This window comes from Mytilus galloprovincialis, chromosome 3, assembly GCF_965363235.1.
Source record: "Mytilus galloprovincialis chromosome 3, xbMytGall1.hap1.1, whole genome shotgun sequence".
Classification (NCBI taxonomy): domain Eukaryota; kingdom Metazoa; phylum Mollusca; class Bivalvia; order Mytilida; family Mytilidae; genus Mytilus; species Mytilus galloprovincialis.
The window spans coordinates 78242124-78269399 of NC_134840.1; the positions used below are offsets into that span (position 1 = coordinate 78242124).

Genomic DNA, 27276 nt, shown 5'->3' on the forward strand with positions numbered 1-27276 from the left:
TAAAACATGAAAATACACTTTATTATCTATGATGAGTTTTTTTTACTGGGGATTGATATGATGAAAGAGAGCAAAAACTTTAAATTGAAACTGATAATGCCATGTTAAACATTAGAAGCGAAGAAAGAACAAACAATATTATAAACAACATAACATGGAATAGAAAAGACATACTACCCAGGCTAAACTTAACTTTTATGTATACCATATTGACATGCAGCTAAATGGTTTTAGTATGAATTTATTTATCTTCCTTGTTATTTTTCAATGTATCCTTTTGTCGTTTTACGGATGTATTTAAGCGAAACTTAAAATACACATTCTATTAGTCAGAAGAGCCCTTGTTAAGGAACAAAATAAACTAAGAATATTGACAGGTTATGGGACTCCTTTTCGAGACATTTGATTAAAAAATGTGAGAAAAAGGCTGACTCGGACTTGTACATTATACTTGGGTAAATGACCTTTTATTAGCTATTGAAGTCTTATATGCTAAGGAAATATGTTATGGGACCGAATGGAAAAAAGCTTTCCCTGTATCGCAGGAAAACAACATGGAGTCCGAACATATGAAAACAAATTCCGAAAACCTGACATAAGTACGGGTACTTGAACGTTCTTTTGTTTTTTTTTTGTATTATATTTAATCAAAATGAGAGTTAATCATGTTAATAACATTTTAACTAATGAGTGATCGAATGCTATTGCAGGTGCGTTGTTGGTCCTGTACCAGAAGACCCATGTTCTACAGAAGAGTCTAAAAAAGCTGCTAGCGACAAATACTGTGGTCTATTGAATCCTAAAAATTACAAAAGTCCATTCATGTCTTGTGCGAAAAAAGATATGGATATGGCCAACAATTTATATGAATCCTGTTTATATGATTACTGTAGTCTAGCAGGATCACCGGAACTCGAACGATTCATTTGTGAATCTTTGGAGGGTTACGAAGAACAATGCGAAGATATGGGATTATCAATAACTTGGCGAAGAAAAGATTTTTGTCGTATGTAAACGATTTACTAATAATTTAATACTGTGATCTCAATGTACGGATTACTACATATTTACCTGAATTCGATAGTGGATATAATTTTTAATGAAGTTACAAAAAATGATGTGAACCTTTATCTTCTATCAGAAAGTAATGGCTAAATCGAACGCCGAAATAAACTTTTAAAAGTTTTGCCAGTCGGCGTGGAATAGTCTTATGATAAAATCAAATTTTGATTCTGAAATGCCTGAATTTATATGGAACATTAAAATACATTTGTACCCATTTTCCATTTTTAGCACTCACATGTCCAGAGAATATGGAATATAGTACTTCTGGCAGTGGATGTCCAGCAACTTGCGTTGACCCAGATGCTCCACTTACATGCAGATTACCAAATACTGAAGGCTGTCAATGTAAAGCCGGATTTTTTCTTAGTGGAAATGAATGTGTGCCTAAAGAACAATGTGGGTGTCGCGGACCAGAGGGAGAATACTATCCCGTATGTAAACATATACATATATACATAGTTTCTCGTACTATGAACAACAAAATTAGTTATTTTGTAAAAATTATTTCCATTCTCCATTTATACTGTATACCTTACAACAAAATAATTTTCTTTTACCTGTGTACATTATTCTTTTTTGCGGCAATTTTGTTTGTTTAAAGTTACATGTATGGTTGACTTTCTAGAATAATTGAACATATCATAGCGGTATACTATTGTTGCTTTTATAAATTCATCCCTTATTTATTTGATTTTGTATTTAAATTGTGTCATAGAACAATTCGATTCGTTCAGTGTAATTATGTTCACTTGTGTTAAAAAAGATATAAGAAGATGTGGAATGAGTGTCAAAAAGACAACTCTTTATCCAAGTCACAACTTGTAAATAATAAACTATTATCATGATTTTAGGTCAAAGTACTGCCTTCAACGCAAAGCATTGGCTTTCATCGATTAGCAAGTTATTAATGGCTTCAAAATTACTAGTTTGAACATTTAAAACAGAAAAATGAACGGTAAAATATGTAGAATAAATCGGGAAGCGAGAAACACTTATGAACCAAATCAACATACGACAATGTGTACTTGCATAATGTTGATAACTATTTCAAGTAGGTCAAAGGCAGTTGTATAGATGGCCTTAGTATCAAAACGTGAGTAAGATTCAAAACCGTAACATACTAATTATGACTAAATCCGCATTGGTTATGACTTGGATGCTCAGTCTGATTGTGTCTCTTGACGAAGCTGTCTTATATGAATATACTCAACATTTTGTAAAAATTCAGAGATACGTCTAAGTTTTGAAAAATAAAATATTGTTACGATTAGAGTGATATATAATTTTCTTTCAAATGCATTCAGATTTTCTTATAGTCCATTGATTTAGTCATTTTTTTTCTCAGCTTGGAAAGCAATTTACTTCATCAGACTGCACTATTGTAACCAAGTGTTCCAGTGAAAACGGGAAACCGAATTTGACAGTTGTTAAAAATCAACTTTGTCATCAAAATGCTAAATGTCGTCTTAGAAGAGGTCAATATAGATGTATCTGTAAAAGGAAATTCAAGGGAAATGGTGTGGATGTATGCACTCGTAAGTATATTCAAATATTTAAGTTCACATTTTCTAACGGCTCAACTTTATATAAAAAAGAAGATGTGGTATGATTACCAATGAGACAACTCTCCACAAGAGACCAAAATGACATACAAATTAACAACTATAGACCTTCAACAATCAGCAAAGTCCATACCGCATAGTCGGCTATAAGTTAAGCTCGCCTCCCTCATGCAAATAATTTAAACTCAACATAAATACCAGGATTGAATTTGTGTGTAGACGCACGTGTCGTCTAAAAAGGACTTATCAGTGACGCTCGAATAAAGTTAAAAAGACCAAATAATGAAGTTGAAAAGCATGGAGGACTAAAATTTTCCAAAATGTGTTGTTTCTACAGCTAAGGTTGTCTATTTCTGGGTTAGCAAACCAAAAGTTGATCTTAGAGGAATGTGTTTATTCTTTTAGATCCTAAGGGTTCTACGTTTGAAATCAATTATTAATCGGAAGTTTATGTGTCATAAGTATAGTGAAGTTGTTTGAGCAAAATTAGTACAAGAGGTCATAAGCAACATAAATTTTCCAAATTAATCAACCAAGTTTTGATAGCTTCTTACTACAAATTAATTTCAAAGGTATCCTCTTTTTTCCCTGTTTTTATCGTAAAACTTTTTGAAAAACATATTTTTCTGCGGGTGGAGGGTGTAGGCCTTTGATAATTTTCTTCCCTTACCAGATTGTAGAAAATTATTTGCGCTCAATAAAAACTTCCTATTATGTTTGTAGCTAAATGTAACCGAAAGTGTCAAATCAATGAAAGGTGTGTCAAAGGAAAATGCAGATGCAAGAAAGGTTCAGTCAGAACAAAACTGGGAGTATGCACGAGTAAGTATCTCAACCTATAATAAATGTTACAAGCTTTATCTAACTAGTACATATAAAAATAAATGAAGAATGTCGCAGGTAGGTTAATGCTGTTCTGGAGTAAATCGGCTATTTATTCATATAAAAATCAATGAAATTTGAAATTATTTAGAATTTTAGTCTAGAAACTTTCTTACCCAGAACTTATTTTTATCATCCATAATATCACCCAAAGTTTTAATTTCTGGTGTCTCAGAACCCCCCACCTGGTTACCATGGTAACGGTCAGCATTCAAAGATGGCGTTTGAACGTCCAACTTCAAGAGCCTGGCGCACCCCAAAGAACTAGACAAATGAATGAAAATAAAGTTGTATTTGGTTGACAAAGATGTTATCTTTCCCGTAACAGCTGTTTCTTTCTTTAAATGTGCCCTTTTATAATAAAAAATAACAGAAGTGACATACAATCCAACCGTGGCCACACCAAAAGTCAACTATCTTGTCAATTTTTAAAATGTTGTAATCGTTTTAAAAACAAGAAACAGCAATCTTGGTATTCATAGGATTTCTAAGAATAAATATTCCAAGTTTTAAAGAGATCAATAAATTTTAACGGGGTGTGTCAATGCGATCATTATAGATAAATGGTATTCAAGTCCTTACGCGGCGACATTTGAACACTGAATTGATTCAGATCGATTATTCCCCTTTTCGGTGTAAAAATGCCGGAAAAGAAATAATCGACATTTTGATAGATTTCGACTAAAAATAGACACATTAAAGATATAAAATAATGTTATTTTTTTTAATTTTTACTCTTGAGGTGTTAATGCATCTTTAAAGTATCACCGTGCATACGAAGAAAAAAGGGGGGATGCGCTAACGTTATACTTTGTATTAAAGAGCTTTCGTAACCAAATGTTCCTTTCTAACTGACCAATTCGAAAAAACCTGGTCTATTTTTAGATAGATTTTCATATGTCGTTTGCTTAATGTACTTTGAATGGGTATCACCAAAGTTAAAGTTCAAATTAAAGTTCGAGTGGTTATTTAGAACTATTTGGTATGAAAAAGGGGAACGGCAGACAATAATAATAAAAAAATACTAAAATGTTTACAGTATTTCGGATTTCGGACATAATTGGGATATCCCCAAACCACTTGGTCCTGTTATTTCATCCGAAGTTCTCAAATAGAAGCAGTATTTTAATAAATTTGTAAAATATTCCTCGGAACGCTGTGTCTCGCCTGATATTGCTGCTTTCAGTTTAAAGCGTAATGTTGATCGGCCGTACATTCATCGGTCAAATTTAAAAAAGTGTTTTTCTGTAGATGCTGTTTCTTGATATTGAGGAACAACTTCTATACAAGTTTTAAAACACTTCATAGAGGTAATAAATTTATCATGTCAAAACAGTTTAATTCGGTTTTATTTAACTAAAACAAAACTGTATGGTTTTCAACAATGAGCAAAACCCATACCCCATAGTAAGCTAAAAAGGTCCCGAAATGACGCCACTATCGACGACATTGTTGTGTCCCACTGTCGCTACAATGATGTCGCAGGCTCGACAAAATTAAAAGACTAACACTTAAGTGTTAACAAATGAGATAATTCAAATCAACTCACACTTAAGTTACAGGAAAATCGGGGGAGGGGGGCTCGGACTAAGCGACAAAGCATCAATACTATAAAATTAGAATTATCCGAATTTTGTTTAGCGTTAGCGTGAATGATCATTTGAACATATATACGAATATCAATCTTTTATTTTTAATCAGTTGAATTCCCTGATCTACCTCGCATTAATTGAAAAACTAACTTTTTGGAATATTTGTTCCACATGTGACGACGATCATGTTCCAGTTGTCGTAACCATAATACCGTCATCTTTTACTCGAATGTGAACTACCAAAAAAAAAAAATCACTCGGTTTGTTATTTCGCGAATAACACGACGTTTGCCACACGTTGAGCAGAATCTCCTTAGCTTTCTGGGGAACCCGAGATCCCCCGATGGATTTAAATTACCCAGTCATACCGATCTATTGAGACAGCCAATTGACACTGTTTTTTAAAGTCACTGCACCTTTACCGCAACTGAAAGTTGGAGGGCATAGTGTTTAACCTCTGTCCGTCCGTCCGTCTGTTCGTCTCATTATGGGTATATAGTTATTCCGCATAACTCCTCCAACAGTTTGAAATCTAGGAAGTTTTCTCCTTACTGTATGGTTGTACATATATTGAAGGTGTGCTGCATGTGGTCAGGGTTTAATTTTTATTAATATTTGCTCTCAGTTTGGGAGAAAGTTGAACTTTGTTATTTTTGGGGAAATTGACTTGCATAAGTAGGGCGTTTCCAAATAATTTCTCCTACAGTTTGAATGCGAAGAATTTATCACTCTGCTGGCTGTTTGTACATGTATTAAAGGTGTGCATGTGGTCGGGTTTTTTCTTTTTATTATTTTTCCTCTTTTGGGAGAAAAATTGAACTTTGTCCTTTTAGAGGTATAAGCGCTGAAATGAGTGGAGTGTCTAGTTTACATCTTTTTATCGTGTTGTGCTGTTACACTACTGTTACAGTCCGATGTATAGGTTAGGATTTATCGCTCACATACCTAAACCCCGCCACTTGCACTTTCTTTATGTACCTGCCCCAAGTCAGGAGCATGGAGTTCAATTGTTGTCTTTGTATACATATATGTGTCATATTTGTTTTTTTTTGTAAATTAGACCATTACCTTTTTCGTTTGATTTTTTTCACATAGTGCATGGTGGCCTTTTGTAGCTGACAATGAGGAGTGTTGAAGGCTGTACGGCTGCCTATTCCTATATACCTTAAAACAATTCTGAGACAAGTGCCTGTGTTGCCTATACATGTATATGATTTCTAACATCCACTGCATTTAAACTGGTGGATAGTTGTCTCATTGGCAATCACACCGCATCTAACTTTATTTCAACTCCTATGTTGCGTTTTGTATACTGTAACATTGTTTATTTAGTACGCATACCCCGGAGCCCTCTTTTCGGAAGCCCTAGCAAAAACTTGTTCCGCGATAGAAAATTTAATTACGAACTCAAAATGACATATAAAATAGCTCGAATTTCAACTTGAAATCTTAATTAATCTAAATGAGACTTAAATTCGATCTTACTCAAACTCTACCTCAAGAAGTGACTCAAATTGAAAGTTGTAACTATAACTCTGCCTTTAAATGTGACTCAAACTCGAAGTCCAACTCGAGACTCAATGCTAAGTAGAACTTTAATTCTAAGTATGACTTGAATTTGAAAACTAACTCAAAGATTAACTCAAACAGTAACCCGAACTTTAATTTGAACACTAATTCGATGGGTGGCCACACTCATTCAACGCACATACAACATGGAAATCTATCTAAAAATAGAACATGTTTTTCTGAATTGGTCACGTGGTTTTACCTTATCAAGTAATGGGATAATCACATCAAAGAATGACAGGACCACATCAAACAATGACTAGACCACATCAAAAAATGAAACAAACACATCAAGTAGTGTAAAATCGTCAAATTTTGAAACGTCATTACGTAATGTTAAAACCATATAAAGAATAGACAAATCATCATTACGAAATAACACAACCACATCATGTAATGAAACAACTACATTACGTTAAGTCACATACACATCAAGTTATGTTAAAACCACATTGACTAATGACACAACCATATTAAATAATGGTGAAACCACATCGAGTAATGACAAAACCGTATTGAGTAATGACAAAACTATATCAAGTCAATACGAAACCATAAAGTGTAATATCGAAACATCATTAAGTAATGACTAATCCATATTGAGTTAAATCATAACAGCATTACGTAACTTCAAAACCATATTGAGTAAAGACAAATTATCATCAAGTTATAATAAAACAACATAAAGTAATATCAGAGTTCCACATAAGACAGCTGTGGCGTTCCATAAAAATGCACACAATAGCGATAAACAAGGATATTATCACCACGCGATTTATTTTGTTATTTTGTTATTTTTGTTTTATTTTTGTGATTGCAGTATGTGAAAAAGTCTAAGGTCAAATGTAAAAACAAAACAAATCAAAATCAAATTCTGAAAAACAAAAACACGCTTGATATTAGCATTCAAAGTCAGAGACATCAATCAAGTTTCTTATACGATATTACTGCCTAATTGTTTTATATCATCGATTTTGTTTTCAGTAAAGATACCATGTAAGCCAAAGTGTAAGAGAGGATTTGTTTGTAGTCTCTTTGGAAAATGCAAACCGAAAGGTATATACAACTCATGATTAAAATTGATGAACAAAAAAAAAAAACAGAAGATGATTTCCCACGAGACAACTGTCCACAAGAAACCAAATGACATAGATGTAGAAATAAAATAGGATACGTACAGAATCATACTAAACATGCATTTTTATTTTCACAGTTATGCATTTCACGATATAAAATAACATTATGGTCTTCAATTACATTATGTAAAAGACCGTATTTTGCAAATAGGCGGACGTTTCATGATTGCATATTAGAGAACTATTCATAGACCGAAAGACAAAGATTTTTTCATGTAGATATAAAAATACTAAATGTGATATGATTGTCAATGAGGCAAACGAGAAAAGTAACTGATAATGTATATATAAAGTAATTAACGAAAAAAAAAATATGTAACATAGCAACTAACGACAACAAATGATCATAAATTACAGATTCTTGGGAAAGACAAATATAGAATGTGGCGATGTTTAACTAGTATAAAGGCACCAACTCCCTAACATGGGACATTAGTACAACCTATTTAGTGCATTTTTAAAAATTGATTGTGTTTAATTCCTGTTAATTCGGAGAAAATGATATTCTTTATGTTTTAAAGTATAAATTTGTAAACAATTATATTTACTACACGTTGCTTTCATAATATCATTTCTCTAGGTTAATACACCGTAAAGAGAGACATATAGTTCGATACGGTGCAACAAATACATAATAATTCAACTAAAAACTGACATTAAGGATGTTTGCTTGTCATGTTTTACGATTTTTGTCAGATTCTCGAAATCCTCTGGTTTTATCCATTTGAATGTTTAAAAAAATTTCCCCATTGTTTCCCATTTTTCTTTTTATAAATCTTTTATATGTATAAGCCATCGGTAAAAGTCTTATATCTCTGTTATTCTTTAATAGTTTATGAGAACTTTAACTTGTCAATGTTGAAAAATCAAGAGAGAACATTTTTCCGCCAAAATTTCAATGGCTAATATCCAGAAAACAAGCACATTGACCTATATATTGTTTTGTTTTTTGGATTCCTTTAGTAAACCCCTATTAATATATACTAGTGAAAGAAAACGCTTGTTATTTTGAAACTTAGAAGCGAACTTCCTTAATATGCAAACAAGCTCGTTTGGGATCACAAGGAATATTGTCATCATATTATTTTATGCTTTCAGGGTGTAAACGAAAATGTAAGATGAACGAAAGATGTTTCAGAGGAAAATGTAGATGCAACAAAGGTTTAGTCAGAACAAAATTAGGAGTATGTAAAAGTAAGTGTCTAATTACTTTATAAACATCATATAAAGAAATTATAGCATGAAATCCAAATATATTTGGGTGGTTAAAAAACATTAATATATGCATCATATCAATATATTTGTTATGCTTTGGTTTTGCTGTGTTTTTAAATAATGATTTTTAACTTATATTTTTTAGCAAAGACACCATGCAAACCAAAATGTAGGAGTGGATTTGTTTGTAGTTTCCGTGGAAAATGCAAACCAAAAGGTATATTTACTTACGGTACTGACAGAAAAGTTTAAAGTATATTGTTGTTTCATTCAAATCCACAGAATCATGTTCAAATAAATAAATGTTTTATAGTGTCAATGGTTCATTTTTAAAAGGACAGTTTTGCCTTCAACCTCAATTATCAACTATACTATATATATATATATATATATATATATATATGACCCTTCTACAACGATTTTTTTTTACATGCACACGTATAAAAATTGCGGTTTTTATCCAACGCAATCATAGGTTTGAACGTAGTTTTCAATTTAGACTCGTATATATTTTTTCGTTTGGGCTTGTATCATATTTTCCCTCCGGTTTATATGATCCGTTCATCCTATATTGGCTCTTAGAATTAAAGAGTCTATCTTTATATGGCCTTCCAAATACCGTTTCGATCCCTAACATCACTGAAGAGACATTTATTGTCGAAATCCGGATCAGGTGTACTAAAAAAATATTGACACTTTATGTTTGTGGCATAACATCGTGGCCACAAGTAAAACAAAATTCTGTTTAGTATTAAATTGATATTAAGATCCATTTTGTTACATCTTGTGATCAATTTTATTTGGCAATCGCCAATGGCAGTCAACAGGGTTAAAGAACATCAGTTGTTCGACCTGTTAGTCAAATGCGTTTTGTTTAAATATACTTTTTTCACTTTTTTGGTCTTTTGGAAAATGTTGTTTGTGCTGTTTTTTTACCCTTCTACAACGAAATTTGTGTTACATGCACACGTATAAAAATTGCGGTTTTTATCCAACGCAATCATAGGTTTGAACGTAGTTTTCAATTTAGACTCGTTTATATTTTTTCGTTTGGGCTTGTATCATATTTTCCCTCCGGTTTATATGATCCGTTCATCCTATATTGGCTCTTAGAATTAAAGAGTTTATCTAAAAATGAGGGTACTTCTTTATATGGCCTTCCAAATACCGTTTCGATCCCTAACATCACTGAAGAGACATTTATTGTCGAAATCCGGATCTGGTGTACTAAAAAAATATTGACACCTTATGTTTGTGGCATAACATTGTGGCCACAAGTAAAACAAATTCTGTTTAGTATTAAATTGATATTAAGATCCATTTTGTTACGTCTTGTGATCAATTTTTTTGGCAATCGCCAATGACAGTCAGCAGGGTTAAAGAACATCAGTTGTTCGACCTGTTAGTCAAATGCGTTTTGTTTAAATATACTTTTTCACTTTTTTGGTGGTCTTTTGGAAAATATTGTTTGTGCTGTTTTTTTACCCTTCTACAACGAAATTTGTTTTACATGCACACGTATAAAAATTGCGTTTTTTATCCAACGCAATCATAGGTTTGAACGTAGTTTTCAATTTAGACTCGTATATATATATATATATAGAAAACAAAATATGGGATCGTTTTATTACAATACAACCTTTCCTTATCCCAACAGAAAAAGGTGAACATGTATGTATTACGTTTACAGTACGTGAAATTTGTTTTAATAGACGATATGATGTAGTTCTGTTGTATTTGACTTGAATTTATCAAAATATTTTGACTTCCACATTGCGACATGTTATTGTGTATCTGCTTCTTTCAAATTTTTATTTTATTTTCTATACATATTCCAACTATTGTTATAAAAAATATGTATGTCCACTTTCTGAAACATCTGATTTATTCGAGATGAAAAACCAAATTTATAATGGCATTTCATCCACGGACGTATAATCAGATAATAAACTAAATGTTTACAGATTTACGATTAATATATATGTTCTATAATAATTTTGTTGCCAGGATGTAAACGAAAGTGCAGAATCAATGAAAGGTGTGTTAAAGGAAAATGTAGATGCAAGAAAGGTTCCTATAGGACAAAACTAAGAAGATGTAAAAGTAAGTCTCTCACCTCTGGGACTCTTAATATGTAAAAGTAAGTATCTGAAATAAATGACTAAGGTTATGTTAATTTAGTTGTTTGAAAAAAATATTGACCAATCAATCCCATATTTCTGATGAAAGTGGAAACTGTCTTCTCTTTGTTAAATCTGTTCGGAATAGCCTTTTATATATGTATAACCAACATTAATCAAGGAATTATTCCGAAAGGATTAGTTTTAAAAGCCTCCCCACTTACAACAGGAGAAAAGTCAAACAGATTTTTACATAGATGGAATAACATTCTATACAACAGTTCTTTTACTCTGATGAACCTTTTACGCCAAGAAGCAATTCATCAAGTAAATTATTTATATAAACTACGTGGTAATTTGCACTGCCGATCTCATGAACAATCGTCTGATCCTGAACTTGACGAAATCCAAGTACGTCTTGGTGATATCAAACGTATTGAATCACATAAGCTCCACGTCAAACAGATTAACAAATATGGAATAATAAAATTAGACAGAAAATTATAGCAACATGTTTATTATTGTTTCTCGTTTCTTGTTTTTGTAAATAGATACTACTGTTTGAATGGATTTACACTTATTAGTTATTTTTGGGACCCGTAATAGCCAGTTGTTCGATGTGAGCCAAGGCTCCGTGTTGAAGATCTTCCTTTGACCAATAATGGTTTAATTTCAGAAATTGTGATTTGTACGGAACATTGCGCATTGGCATTCATACGTCATCTTCCTATACCTACATACTAGTCAAATTATAATTAGAAATGTTGAAAAATCTTACAAGTATTAAATACACGTATTTTTATCTGCTTTGGTTTTCCTATGTTTTTTGAATATTTTAAATCTCAATAAATATTTTTTCAGCAAAGACACCATGCAAACCAAAATGTAAGAGTGGATTTGCTTGTAGCTTCCAAGGAAAATGCAAACCAAAAGGTATATTTCATTAGCTCGCTAACTGTTTTAATGAAATTGTAGTAGTTATTAATATAAATTTGACAGAATTATATTCAAGAAATACATTTTTTAAATCATTGATAATTATTCTTTATTAAAAGGCCATTTTCGCCATCAACCACATATATCCAGAGACTAAATGACATAGAAGTAACTAACTGTGGCCGTGTTAACACCAAACGCCATATACAGTAAAAATGTTTACAATAAGTTAAATGTAATGTACACTGGTTTCACATTAATTTTGTTCACATCTATACACCTTGTTTAGTTACTTGTGCATAAGTTTTGTTCACACTTATAAACTATATGTCATTTAAATGTTTATTAAATAGAATCGAATTAAAATTTCTTGGACAACTTTTTTAGAAGTGATGAAAGCCATTTTGATGATTTGCACCTATGTTAAAGATACTAAAGATGTCTCGATTACCAGAGGCGGATAAAGGCCTTTTTAAAACGCATGGGGTTCCAAACATTGATCGTCCGAAAAAGGGGATTCCAACCCTCCGGAATCCGCCTTCATCTGAATCCGCCATACATCACGTAGGCTATAACCGAAGAAGAACGATCGAGATGTTTTAGTAACGCATTTATGAGTAAATATGCTATGCGCGAAAAAAATTATTCTGTTTCGAACATAAAAACCATTACCCCCTTCCCGCATGTAGTTTAATGGTTGCTCCCTAATAAGGCTACTTAAATTTTTTTTTAAAATATCAAATCAATTTATATATCGAGTTTAGACAAATAATTCGGTAAAATAATTACATAGATATTTGATATAAATATCAAATTTATTAACAAAACGTTTCTTCATTAAATGTACATGGTAAAATGCATGATTTAAATACCTTGTTTCGTGTACACTGAACCACACCAGTTCTACATTGACTATCGACTGCTTGTAAACAAAACATGATTTAAACTACATGTAACTGGAACGTAATTGTGTTTAGTTTACGTGTGAATTACACTAACTCAACACCGAGTTTAGGCCAATGAGAACACGGCCTGTTATTAAATTATTATTTCTTTATACACTGGATATGATTACAGATATGTATTCGGAATGATATATCAAGTATACCTTTGATTCATCATTATTCGTTAGATACCAATTTCGTAGGTTTAGTGGTTACAGACTTCAATACTCAATGAATTACAAATTTTCGTAAGGCTTTGTTTACAGAAATTGGCGAAATTGGCGAAATAAAAAATCTACGAAACGGCAAAAAATGTGAAATTAACACGTTAAAACTTTGATTTGTCCGAAGTGCTTTTCTGGATTGACCTGAATCAGGAACGCTCAAAGTCGAATATTTGAAATTCAAGGATATATAAGTATCGAAAACGTTGCAGAACTGTAATCCAAAAGGAACAAGAAAAAATGTCAAATCCATATAAGGCTTACTTTGCCTGAGGGAGATAAAACCTTAGTTTCAGTATAATTCCAAAATTTATAAACGGAAATTTTTGAACAGTTAGTTAAAAATCATGCCAGTAACTTGTTACCCAAGAATAAAATGAATCTTTTAAAAGTATTAAATCACATCTACAGGCACAAATGAACCGTTTCACGGAAGATTAACCGTTATTTCAAATTCTTTATGATTTTTTTGTTGACAGCATGTAAACGAAAGTGTAGGATCAATGAAAGGTGTCGTAAAGGAAAATGCAGATGCAAGAAAGGTTCCTACAGGACAAAACTAGGAACATGTAAAAGTAAGTCTCTCACCTCTGGGACCCTTAATAGCTTGCTGCTAATTGTGTTAAAGGTTTTGAAGACTTTACTTTGACCTTTAATGGTTTACTTTTATAAATTGTGATTTGTATTGGAGAGTTGTGTCATTGGAATTCTTTCGTTAACTTCTTATATTTATGTAATTCAATTATAATTGAAAATGTATTATATAAAACTATTTTTCTCTGCATTGGTTTTGCTGTGTTTTTGAATATTTAAAATCTCAATAAATATTTTTTTAGCAAAGACACCATGCAAACGAAAATGTAAGAGAGGATTTGTTTGTAGTTTCAGCGGAAAATGCAAACCAAAAGGTATATTGACTAAGTTCATTACTGTTTCAATTAAACTGTAGTAGTAATTTATACAACAATGTAGAAATTTGACAGAAATTTTGTTCAAGAAACATATTTTCTAAACCATTGGTAATTATTCTTTATTAAAAGGGCATTTTCGCCATCAACCACACACATGTACAACGAGGGACCAAATGCTATACAAGAAACTAGCTGTTATCGAAAAATGTCCTTTCTATATACACTTGATATGATAACAGATTTGTATACGTAATCATACATCAAATATATAAAAGCTATAGGCTTTTACTCATCCTTTTATTTAAAGGTTATTTTGTATGTTCTGTGATTATTTTTTTTTTGTAGGATGTAAACGAAAGTGTAAAATCAATGAAAGGTGTGTTAGAGGAAAATGTAGATGCAAGAAAGGTTCTTACAGGACAAAATTAGGAGCATGTAGAAGTAAGTGTCGTAACCATTAACAAAATTTTACAATGCATTATCATTATTGTTTATTTGATATAACATATGAACTGCGTTCTTTTATTCAATCATATACTTTACCATCGTTCGATCAGTGAAAATAGAGCGACATGATATAAAAAGATAGCAAATAGTATATAAATGTATAACAAGTATCAGAAATAATTTCCATGTAGCTAAAATTGCAATATTGTTTAATATTTTAAAACACATATGATATTTTTCAGCAAAGACACCATGCAAACCAAAATGTCAGAAGGGATTTGTTTGTAATTTCCTCGGAAAATGTAGACCAAAAGGTATATTTTCCGTTCGATACTGAAAAACATATTCAACAATATTTCAATTATATTGTTAAAGTTATGATATTAATTGGACTAAATGGTGTTGAAAGATACATTTTTAAACTAGTAGCAATTATTCTTTATTAAAAATGCATAATCGCCTTCATCACAATTTATCAACTATACTATACATAAAACAAAATAAGGAAGTGTGTTTAAACAATGGTAAACTTTTCATAGACAAGCAGACTAAGATGTACGTTATTGTATTATGTTTACACGAATTTTAGTATACATGTAACATTAAAAAAATTAAAAAATGTCTGTTTGTCCTTTAGTGTACGTCATTTGTCATTTAAGATGGTCACTGCCAATTTGCAACGAATCTATTTCTTTCAAATTCATGCTACATAGGCAATAACGAATCCAACTACTATACAAATAGGAAGATGTAGTAAAATTGCTATGAGACAACCCCCCACCCGAGATCAAATGACATACAAGTAAATAACTGTTATCGAAACATATTCTTCCTATATATATCTAATACACGAAGTCTCGTGAAAAGGCTGATTTTTAGATACAAATCAATTTTGAATGAAGATAAACGGTTATTTCATATGATCTGTGATTATTGTTTTTTGTAGGATGTAAACGAAAGTGTAGGATTAATGAAAGGTGTGTTAGAGGAAAATGTAGATGCAAGAAAGGTTCTTACAGGACAAAATTAGGAGCATGTAGAAGTAAGTGTCTTAACCATAAACAAAACTTTACAATGCATTATCATTATTGTTTATTTGATATAACATGTGAACTGCGTTCTTTTATTCAATCATTTACTTTACCATCGTTCAATCACTGAAAATAGAGCGACATGATATAAAAAGATAGCAAATAGTATATAAATGTATAACAAGTATCAGAAATACTTTCCATGTAGCTAAAATTGCTATATTGTTGAATATTTTAAAACACATATGATATTTTTCAGCAAAGACACCATGCAAACCAAAATGTCAGAAGGGATTTGTTTGTAATTTCCTCGGAAAATGTAGACCAAAAGGTATATTTTCCGTTCGATACTGAAAAACATATTAAACAATATTTCAATTATATTGTTAAAGTTATGATATTAATTGGACTAAATGGGGTTAAAAGATACATTTTTAAACTAGTAGCAATTATTCTTTATTAAAAACGCATAATCGCCTTCATCCCAATTCATCAACTATACTATACATAAAACAAAATAAGAAATTGTGTTTAAACAATGGTAAACTTTTCATAGACAAGCAGACTAATGTGTACGTTATTGTATTATGTTTACACGAATTTTGGTATACATGTAACATTAAAAAAAATTAAAAAATGTCTGTTTGTCCTTTAGTGTACGTCATTTGTCATTTAAGATGGTCACTGCCAATTTGCAACGAATCTATTTCTTTCAAATTCATGCTACATAGGCAATAACGAATCCAACTACTATACAAATAGGAAGATGTAGTAAAATTGCTATGAGACAACCCCCCACACGAGACCAAATGACATATAAGTAAATAACTGTTATCGAAACATATTCTTCCTATATATATCTAATACATGAAGTCTCGTGAAAAGGCTGATTTTCAGATACAAATCAATTTTCAAGGAAGATAAACGGTTATTGCATATGATCTGTGATTATTGTTTTTTGTAGGATGTAAACGAAAGTGTAGGATTAATGAAAGGTGTGTTAGAGGAAAATGTAGATGCAAGAAAGGTTCTTACAGGACAAAATTAGGAGCATGTAGAAGTAAGTGTCTTAACCATAAACAAAACTTTACAATGCATTATCATTATTGTTTATTTGATATAACATGTGAACTGCGTTCTTTTATTCAATCATTTACTTTACCATCGTTCAATCACTGAAAATAGAGCGACATGATATAAAAAGATAGCAAATAGTACATAAATGTATAACAAGTATCAGAAATACTTTCCATGTAGCTAAAATTGCAATATTGTTGAATATTTTAAAACACATATGATATTTTTCAGCAAAGACACCATGCAAACCAAAATGTCAGAAGGGATTTGTTTGTAATTTCCTCGGAAAATGTAGACCAAAAGGTATATTTTCCGTTCGATACTGAAAAACATATTAAACAATATTTCAATTATATTGTTAAAGTTATGATATTAATTGGACTAAATGGTGTTAAAAGATACATTTTTAAACTAGTAGCAATTATTCTTTATTAAAAATGCACAATCGCCTTCATCACAATTTATCAACTATACGATACATAAAACAAAATAAGGAATTGTGTTTAAACAATTGCAAATTTTTCATAGACAAGCAGACATGGATGTTCGTTAATGTATTACGTTTACACGAATTTTGGTATACATGTAACAATAAAAAATGTCTGTTTGTCCTTCAGTGTACGTCATTTGTCATTTAAGATGGTCACTGCCAATTTGCAACGAATCTATTTCTTTCAAATTCATGTCATATAGGCAATAACGACACCAACTAGTATACAAATAGGAAGATGTAGTAAAATTGCTATAAGGCAACTCTCCACCCGAGACCAAATGACATATAAGTTAATAACTTTTATCCAAACATATTCTTCCTATATAAATCTAATACATGAAGTCTCATGAAAAGGCTGATATTGAGATACATTTCAATTTTCACGGAAGATAAACGGTTATTTCATATGATCTGTGAATATTGTTTTTTGTAGGATGTAAACGAAAGTGTAGGATTAATGAAAGGTGTGTTAGAGGAAAATGTAGATGCAAGAAAGGTTCTTACAGAACAAAATTAGGAGCATGTAGAAGTAAGTGTCTGAATTATAAACAAACAAAAATACAATGTATTATCATTATTGTTTATTTGATATAACATGTGAACTGCGTTCTTTTATTTAATCATATACTTTACCATCGTTCGATCAGTGAAAATAGAGCGACATGATATAAAAAAAATTAGCAAATAGTATATGAATGTATAACAAGTATCAGAAATAATTCCCCTGTAGCTGAAATTGCTATATTGTTTAATATTTTAAGACACACTTGATATTTTTCAGCAAAGACACCATGCAAACCAAAATGTCAGAAGGGATTTGTTTGTAATTTCCTTGGAAAATGCAAACCAAAAGGTATATTTACTTTTGATAAAAAAAAATGACATTCAAACTGTTTTAAATATTTTTTATTTATATATATTGCAGAGGGCAATGTTCAACAAATACATTTTAAACAAGTGGACGAAACGTGCGTCTGGTGTATATACGCAATTTAGTCCTGGTATCTATGATGAGTTTATTTTAAACAAGTGGCAGTTATCCTTTATTAAAAGGGCATTTTTACGCCTTCAACTCAATTATTTTACGATAAAACAAAATGAAGATTCGTGTTTTAACAAATGAATATTTTCATAGATCAGCAGACAGAGATGTATATGTATGTACAACGTTTACAGTTGTGTTGATACAATATTCAGACCTTCCAGTTTGTGCTTTAGTTTACGTCATTTGTCTTAACAGATGGTAACTGTTAAATTGCTACGAACCTGTTTCTCTTGAGTTAAAGTTATATAGGCAATAACATCTACTACTATTAAATTTTTTAGAAGATGTAGTTTAATTGCAATGAGACAACTCTCAAGCAGAAACCTAATGGCATATAAGTAACTAAATAAACTCATCGTAGATACCAATATTTAAATTTTGTATTTACGTCAGACTGTTATCGAAATATATCCATCCAAAATATATCTAATAAATGAAGTATGATGAACAGGCTAATATTCAAATACAAATTAAGTTTGTTTAAGATAGATACACGTTTATTTCATATATTACATGATTGTTGTGTTTGTAGAATGTAAACGAAAGTGTAGGATCAATGAATGGTGTATTAGAGGAAAATGCAGATGCAAGAAAGATTCATTCAGGACAAAACTAGGAACATGTAAAAGTAAGTGTCTTAACCGTAAATAACAGTTTACAATGTATTATAATTGTTTATTTGAAATCACATGCGAACTGCGTTCATTTGTTTCATTCGTTTACAATAAAATCGTTCGACAAGTAAAAAACTAACGACATGATATACCAAAAACATAGATACAAATGTCTTATAAGTGTCAGAAAAATAAATTACCTTTAACTTAGTTTTTGCCATATTGTTGTATTTTTAAACACATATGACATTTTCAGCAAAGATTCCATGTGTGCAAAAATGTGAGATGGGATTTGTATGTAGTTTCCTCGGAAAATGCAGACCAAAAGGTAAATGTACATTTCGTAACAAAAACTAAATTTAAAAGTTAGAAATAATTTGTGAAAAAAGAAATATTTAGTTTAAGCTGTCAGCATTTACAATCTACTTACATCATGTCTTTTGGAGATTAAGTAACGAAATTCCTGTTTTTTCAACAGTTTACGTCATTCATTCGTTTTGCAATGTTTTGTGTGCATATATCTGTGACTTTCAAAATAGGTTCTAATAAATGATACATACTTGTAAAAATACAATGTTAGATTATATATTGATAGACGAGACGTTAGTCAAACAATAACGACGGTATGAAATCCTAGAAGAAGGAACGTTAAGTGCGACGTCTGATCACCTACCAATTATCGCCTGTGTGGAACTAGACGAAAATTCGCATATTGACTTAAAGAATTTTACAAAACTCCCAGCTTGGCACAAGATCACAGAACATAATATTAAAGACTACCAAGATAAATTGTGTGCTCCTTTAGATAAACTTATACTGAAGGCACAGAATGATAACCCTGACATAAATATTTTTTATCATAATCTAGTGAATATGCTAATAAATACTGCAAAAGAGACAATTCCGTGTAATACGTAAAATCCGTACACAAAACCATAATGGAATGCAGATGTAAAAAAAAGCACATACTAAAGAACGAAATATGCGTAGGGTATGGATGCAAGATGGAAGACCCAGAGGTATGCAACACGAGTCGTATTTTAATTACAAACGAGCCAAACGAGATTTTAGAAACATCCAGAAGCTTGAAAATGAACGATATATCGAAGAAACGTATGATGACATTAATAACGCTGCCGAATGTGATATAAGACTATTCTGGAAACTATTTAAGCGCCAAAAACCAAAACATTCAAAAGTTTGTCAGCAAATAAAACATAATAACATTGTTCATACATCCCCAGAGTCGATCTGTAATGCATTTGCGAATTATTTCGATTTTTATACACCAGCTGATAAGTCCACGTTCGATAATCCGACTCTAAATGATATGAATAAAGCTTACCGTGAAATCAAACGTGTATGCAAAGCTGGTGAAGACCTATACTTACCGGGTGGAATAATTTCTTGTGATGATGTAAGCTCTGTTATTTAACAGCTAAAACGTAGAAAAGCGTGTGGCAATGACATGATACAAAACGAACACTTGATATATGGTGGACCAAAAGTTGCGGAATGTCTTTCCATTTATCTTAATATCGTTATAGAAAAACAGCAAGTTCCTAGTGACTGGCAGAAAGGATTGGTTGTTCCCTTGTTTAAAGGAGGGGATAAACCAAAAATGAGCCTGAACAGCTATCGACCCGTATGCTTATTATCGTGTGTTTTGAAGCTTTTTGAATAGATAGTACTTATCCGTCTACAAACATTTGTCGTTTTACCGGGGACGTTTCTGAATCCTCTTCAACATGGATTTCAAAAATGTCTTGGTTGTCTGACTGCGTCTTTTTGTCTCCTTGAAACAATTTACCATAATATAGAACTAAACAGCAAAGTATTTGTAGCGTTTCTAGACAGTAGAAAGGCTTTTGATACAGTATGGCGTAAAGCACTTATGTATAAATTATTCAAATTGGGTGTCAAAGGGAAAGCATGGTCCCTGATTAATGATATATATAGTAAAACACAAGGTGCAGTTATTGTTAATCAATGTAAATCAAATAACTTTGTAGTCGAAGAAGGTGTTATACAAGGAGGGGTATGGTCTTGTTTTTTATACTTAGTGTTTATTGATGAATTAATTAATGAATTAGAAAGATGTAATAGAGTCACTGGTGTCAATAGTATAAAATGTTACGCACCCTCACTTGCTGACGATATTACATGTATTGCTACAACACCGAAGCGTTTACAACACATGAATGATATATGTACAAGATATTCAAATAAATGGCGGTTTCAGTTCAACGGAAAAAAATCATGTGTTATTCAATTTTCAAAATCTTCAATAAAAACAGACTATGACTGGAAACTAAACCAAGAATCTGTACCTGTTGTAGACAACCATATTCATCTAGGCATTGAAATAAACGGAAAATTGAATGCGGTTGCACGAACGACAAAAGCTTGTAGGAAGGGTAGAAACACTTATTTTGCAATTTCAAACTTTAGAAGCGATAATACAAATCCACTAGTTCTAGTGAAACTGTACAAGTCAGTGATAATTCCTACTTTTTTGTATGGCTGTGGTGTGATCTGAAAAAGCAAGATATCACATTACTGAATAGACTCCAGCATTTTGTTGTAAAGCACGTACAAAAGTTTAAGACGTCAACAAGATCCGATATGTGTGAAAGTATGGTTGGGTTACGTAATATAACGTGTGATATCGAAAAACGTAAATTGGATTTCTTTGGAAAACTTTGTAAAACAAAAAACTCTTGTCTTGCAAAACAAATTTTTCGGACAAATTGGAAATCTAAGTAAATACAATCTGTATGAATTTCTTATTACCTACATTAGTGATGGCAACTTTCCTGAAAAGCTACAATGGAAACGTAAATGCAGTTGAACCAAAACATGATAATGACTGGCTAATTCACATTAATTCGGACAATGACTTCAAGAGATTCAAATATATACATAAATCCATATCTATGGCTCATGTATGGAAATTCCCGACGAACAGCTTCGAAATTCGCACTGCACAGTTTATCGGAAAACTTATATTTACCGCTCCAAACCACGATTCCAAATCTTGTGAAATTTGTGACCGTCTATTCACTGACGTTTTTGTACATGCATGCTTTGGCTATACGTGCACATCAAATATGTACAGTACTTGGCTAGACGTAATAATAGAAAACTTTTCTCGCGATCTCTATGTTGAACTCAGTGAATGTAGTGATGAATCGTTATTTATAATCTGTCTAGGAAAAGACCTTTCAACTGCGCTCAGTGACTCCGACTTAGATTCATTTAAGCGACTTTGCTACGTCCATGTAATAAAATCTGCACCCGAATACAATCGCCAATTAACTATATAGTATAGTCTCATATATGTTATGATGTTATGATACTAAACCCCTAACGGGAAGGATTGTGCCTGATGTTCATATGATGAAATCATAATCTTTCAGTCAGTTTAATTGAAGTCTGGAGCTGGCGTGTCAGTTAACTGCTAGTAGTCTGTTGTTATTTATGTATTATTGTCATTTTGTTTATTTTCTTTGGTTACATCTTCTGACATCAGACTCGGACTTCTCTTGAACTGAATTTTAATGTGCGTATTGTTATGCGTTTACTTTTCTACATTGGGTAGAGGTATAGGGGGAGGGTTGAGATCTCACAAACATGTTTAACCCCGCCGCATTTTTGCGCCTGTCCCAAGTCAGGAGCCTCTGGCCTTTGTTAGTCTTGTATTATTTTAATTTTTGTTTCTTGTGTACAATTTGGAAATTAGTATGGCGTTCATTATCACTGAACTAGTATATATTTGTTTAGGGACCAGTTGAAGGACGCCTCCGGGTGCGGGAATTTCTCGCTACATTGAAGACCTGTTGGTGACCTTCTGCTGTTGTTTTTTTCTATGGTCGGGTTGTTGTCTCTTTGTCACATTCCCCATTTCCATTCTCAATTTTATGGTAACACATGTAATATCGACAGCTCGCAACATAGACTCATTTACAGCTTGCAATATATATTAACATTTTCATGTATATGTAAATACTACGCATTGTTCATAACTTTACTATTTTATTTTCTGTTATTAATGTATTAATTTATTGTTCATGATAATATAATTCATGTAATCTCTATAAAGAGGAAATAAAGACATGAATGAATGAATGAATTACCATCTACGCTGTATGAATGTAAACAAAAGACATGTGTTTTCGAAGTGATACATCAAATATATGATGAAATTTAATATACCGGCTGATATATATTTAAATGCAAATCAACCTTTTGTAGGAGTTTTTATAGGTTTCATAACGAGTAAGAATCGAATATTACTTGAAATCAACTCGACTTATTTAATTTCGATAAAATAATAAACGAGCCTTTTATGTTCAATACTCTTATTGTGTTGAATTGAAATTCGACGAATCGTTGATTTAGTCTTTTGCACATAACAGTATGACATTATATGTCCTCAAGGTTTTCCGGTGTCAAACTTTAACATCAAGCATAATAAGACTTTTTAACGCTTAAGAATATATTAAAACTTGACAAAAAGAAGATTGTCAGATGAAAAGTGTGAGTGTTTTGTATATAATTGAAGAAAATGCATATGTCCGTTGCCGTGGACGAAATGTACATCGTCGTAACTTTTGAAAGTCATCAATGACGAATAACCAATGGGAAAGCTGTAATAACGTCTTACGATGATAATCGAATTAGTGCAGGTTTTCTTATCACACTCTGTGCTGTGTGATACGAGAAATGTCTATTCAGTCAAGGCCACTACCATAAGAAACATACGTATGTATTTTCTATGCTTTCTGTTTTGTTTTTGCAGGATGTAAACGAAAGTGTAGAATTAATGAAAGATGTGTTAAAGGAAAATGCAGATGCAAGAAAGGTTCATATAGGACAAAACTAGGAGCATGTAGGAGTAAGTTTTGAAATTATATACATTATAAAATTGAGAATGGAAATGGGGAATGTGTCAAAGAGACAACAACCCGACCATAGAAAAAACAACAGCAGAAGGTCACTAACAGGTCTTCAATGTAGCGAGACTATAAGTTTACATTGTATTATGTAAATGTCTCAAACTCAAAACAATTCAAAAAGCTGTCTTGATTTAGTTGTTAAAAAATATTGATTAACATTTCTCAATAATGTGGTTATTTTTATAAATTTTCTGTTTACAAAACTTTGAATTTTTCGAAAAACTACGGATTTTCTTATCCCAGGCATAGATTACCTTAGCCGTATTTGGCACAACTTTTTGGAATTTTGGATCCTCAATGCTCTTCAACTTTGTACCTGTTTGGCTTTATATATATTTTGATATGAGCGTCACTGATGAGTCTTATGCAGACGAAACGTGCGTCTGGCATACTAAATTATAATCCTGGTACCTTTGATCACTATTTACACCACTGGGTCGATGCCACTGCTGGTGGACGTTTCGTCCGGGCCGAGGGTATCAGCAGCCCAGTAGTCAACACTTCGGTGTTGACATGAATATCAATAATGTGGTCATTTCTATAAATTTTCTGTTTACAAAACTTTAAAAATTTTCGAAAAACTAAGAATTTTCTAATCCCAGACATAGATTACCTTAGCCGTATTTGGCACAACTTTTTGGAATTTTGAATCCTCAATGCTCTTTAACTTTGTACCTGTTTGGCTTTATAAATATTTTGATATGATCGTCACTGATGAGTATTGTGCAGACGAAACGCGCGTCTGGCGTACTAAATTATAATCCTGGTACCTTTGATAACTATCTCAAATCCAGTACGTTCAAAAATATCATTTAAAATATATCAACATTATATCCAAACATATTTGGAAATGTTAGTTTCTTCCAAGTGTATTATTAATGTAGTATCTTCTGCTTTGCTGTTGTTATACTCTGCTTCATATTTAAGAACATTATTGATACTTTTTAGCAAAGATTCAATGTACGCCAAGATGTAAAAGAGGATTTGTGTGTAGTTTCCTCGGAAAATGCAGACCAAGAGGTAAATTTATATTTATTCTTCTTGAATTAACATCAAAAAACATAATGATGGTTTCGATCAAAAATTGGAAATAAAATCAAAATAATTTTGACAGAATCAAGTTCAAGAATTATTTTTGTTCAAATGTTAGCAATGAATTTTAGCTTTTCCTATACGGATTTCCTTGATATAGCGATATGTTCACGAGGAATCTATTTAACCAGTTCCAAGTGGTGAAGTTGAAACATTTTTCTTCGTTAATTTTACGGACGACATTACACAAGTTCGTTCAAGCGATTCACAGGTGATAGCAAATATGTTCTGAAATCGTTACCTCATTTCCTTTTTTTTCACTAAGGGGATCTACCGTATTGGACTTATTACCGTAGTTGTAATAAATTGAGCCACACGACGGATGCCAAATGTAAAGCAGGATTTGATTACCCTTCCGGAGCGCCTAAGAACATTATTTGTACCTTTTTTAACTTAATTTGTCTTTGGAGATGTTGACTACGACAAAGGGAATAATTATAGTGTGCCTGAGTTTTTTATTATTGATTTTGCAAATGTTGTTATAATATAAACAAAAATGTATGCTACATATTATATCAACCATATACACTTTATATGATAACAGACAAAGTCTTCAATATGCAACATAAAATACATAATGGCATTTAATCTACGTGATACCATAAAGATGTAATGCAACGTATTGTTGAATGCTAAACAAAACATGTAAAATCACTAAAATACTGAACTCTGAGGAAATCTTATAACGGAACGTCCCTAATCAATTGGCAAAAATATCAAAAGCACTAAACGGTAATTATATATTTTTCTATGTTTTTTGTGTTCTCTGTAGGATGTAAACGAAAATGTAGGATCAATGAAAGATGCTTCAAGGGGAAATGCAGATGCAATAAGAGTTCTTTTAGGACAAAACTAGGAACATGTAAAAGTAGGTGTCGCCACTATGATTATTGGGAAAGGTTATAATGTAATTGACATTTCACTTCATCCTTAAGGTGTAACACTATTAATTTACCGCTGAATATTTGACGACATGATGCAATCTTAACATTTTCTAAAGTTTCTAAATGTTTCTTATAATAATCGAACAAATACTAAACTAGGAGCATTGACGAGTAGGTATTTGAATCCGTATTAAAGAAATAAATATAGAAGCCATTTCATTTGCTCACAATAATGTGTTAGAAAGCCACATTCCGTATGTGCCTGTGCTGAATCAGAGGACTTTACATAATCCGTTCTTTATTTTAATGTTTTTTTCCGTTAATTGTTACGTATGCATATAGTTTTTGCATTCAGTATTGCCCATTACAGAATACTGCGAGACATAGGTTTTGCTTTTTGCAAAAAATAAATGCATCACCGTGATAAATTATTGCCTATATCCATATTCTTTATTTGAGCATTGTATTCTTTGCCGTTGTATTTCATTTCCTAATATATAGCCACATATATTCATACATTAAGATATTTCTATAGAAAACGTATATAGAAAGCAGAATGTATTAGACCGCTGAACACGTTGCAAAATGAGAGGCTGTCGCAAAACCAAACCATTCAACTTGATGTTCCATCGATAGTCTCTGTCATTTATCTCAAGTCGCGTTATGTTTTACTAATCATTTATTTCTGTTTCACCTATATCTTCATTGTTGAAAATCAAATGATTTAAGATCAAACACGTAAGTCAATCAAGAAAAGATTTTTTTTAGGGAGGCGAAAGATACCATAGTGATATTTAAAGTCATATGCTGAAAACAATATAATGATATTCTGATGAACGAATAACAGATGCATATGCATAATAAATTCAACAGGTATTTCTGTTTTCATTTGGTTTAGTAAAACAGTTTTTGTATTGTAAAGAAGTGTGAAAGAGAGTAAAGAATTTTTTTAAATCAAACCTGTTTTAAATGATATTGCATAGAGTAAAATGTTTAACACAGACCGTTATCATGGTTATAATGTAAAGATTTTTTTAGAGCGATGTAATGCTGATAGCTGCGGAGTGAACGCAGTATGTGTGAAGAGGAAATATTGTCGATGTAAAAGGGGATATGCTGGTCATCCAAAAACATTATGTGAAGGTAAACGACTAATTGTCAGCATTTTAAAATCGACTAACATCACAGATAATTATGTTAAAGCATGCAAAAATCTCAATTACACAAAAATATGCAGGACAAGCTAACCAGTTTTAATGCAATTTGGCATGTAACGACAAATTTTATTCGATCACGTCTGTTATCAATTCCAGGATTGGCAATTATGTATTGTTTTGTTATTTATGCAATGTTTTCCATTGCCGGTCGTTCATCAGCAATCCAGCACTAACAAATGTGGTCACAACACCAATAATAATTTCTACCGACCAACAATTAAAAAAAAATGTTTTACAGTACTGTATTTCATATACAATTGAT

General features: G+C 31.8%; 1 protein-coding gene across 1 annotated transcript in view; it reads left to right on the forward strand.

Moving 5' to 3' along the window:
- LOC143069040 (uncharacterized) overlaps window positions 1–27276 on the forward strand; it is a 71105-nt gene that overhangs the window by 36562 nt on the left and 7267 nt on the right. Inside the window, exons 34-58 of the mRNA XM_076243474.1 lie at window positions 711–1006; window positions 1294–1496; window positions 2411–2600; window positions 3351–3449; window positions 7655–7726; window positions 8905–9000; window positions 9167–9238; window positions 11029–11124; window positions 12003–12074; window positions 13725–13820; window positions 14082–14153; window positions 14502–14597; window positions 14846–14917; window positions 15550–15645; window positions 15894–15965; window positions 16599–16694; window positions 16943–17014; window positions 17638–17733; window positions 17986–18057; window positions 18782–18877; window positions 19120–19191; window positions 23665–23760; window positions 24770–24841; window positions 25686–25781; window positions 26836–26940. Of these exons, the coding sequence (XP_076099589.1) occupies window positions 711–1006; window positions 1294–1496; window positions 2411–2600; window positions 3351–3449; window positions 7655–7726; window positions 8905–9000; window positions 9167–9238; window positions 11029–11124; window positions 12003–12074; window positions 13725–13820; window positions 14082–14153; window positions 14502–14597; window positions 14846–14917; window positions 15550–15645; window positions 15894–15965; window positions 16599–16694; window positions 16943–17014; window positions 17638–17733; window positions 17986–18057; window positions 18782–18877; window positions 19120–19191; window positions 23665–23760; window positions 24770–24841; window positions 25686–25781; window positions 26836–26940 (2573 nt within the window). The remainder of the gene's footprint in view (window positions 1–710; window positions 1007–1293; window positions 1497–2410; window positions 2601–3350; window positions 3450–7654; window positions 7727–8904; window positions 9001–9166; window positions 9239–11028; window positions 11125–12002; window positions 12075–13724; window positions 13821–14081; window positions 14154–14501; window positions 14598–14845; window positions 14918–15549; window positions 15646–15893; window positions 15966–16598; window positions 16695–16942; window positions 17015–17637; window positions 17734–17985; window positions 18058–18781; window positions 18878–19119; window positions 19192–23664; window positions 23761–24769; window positions 24842–25685; window positions 25782–26835; window positions 26941–27276) is intronic.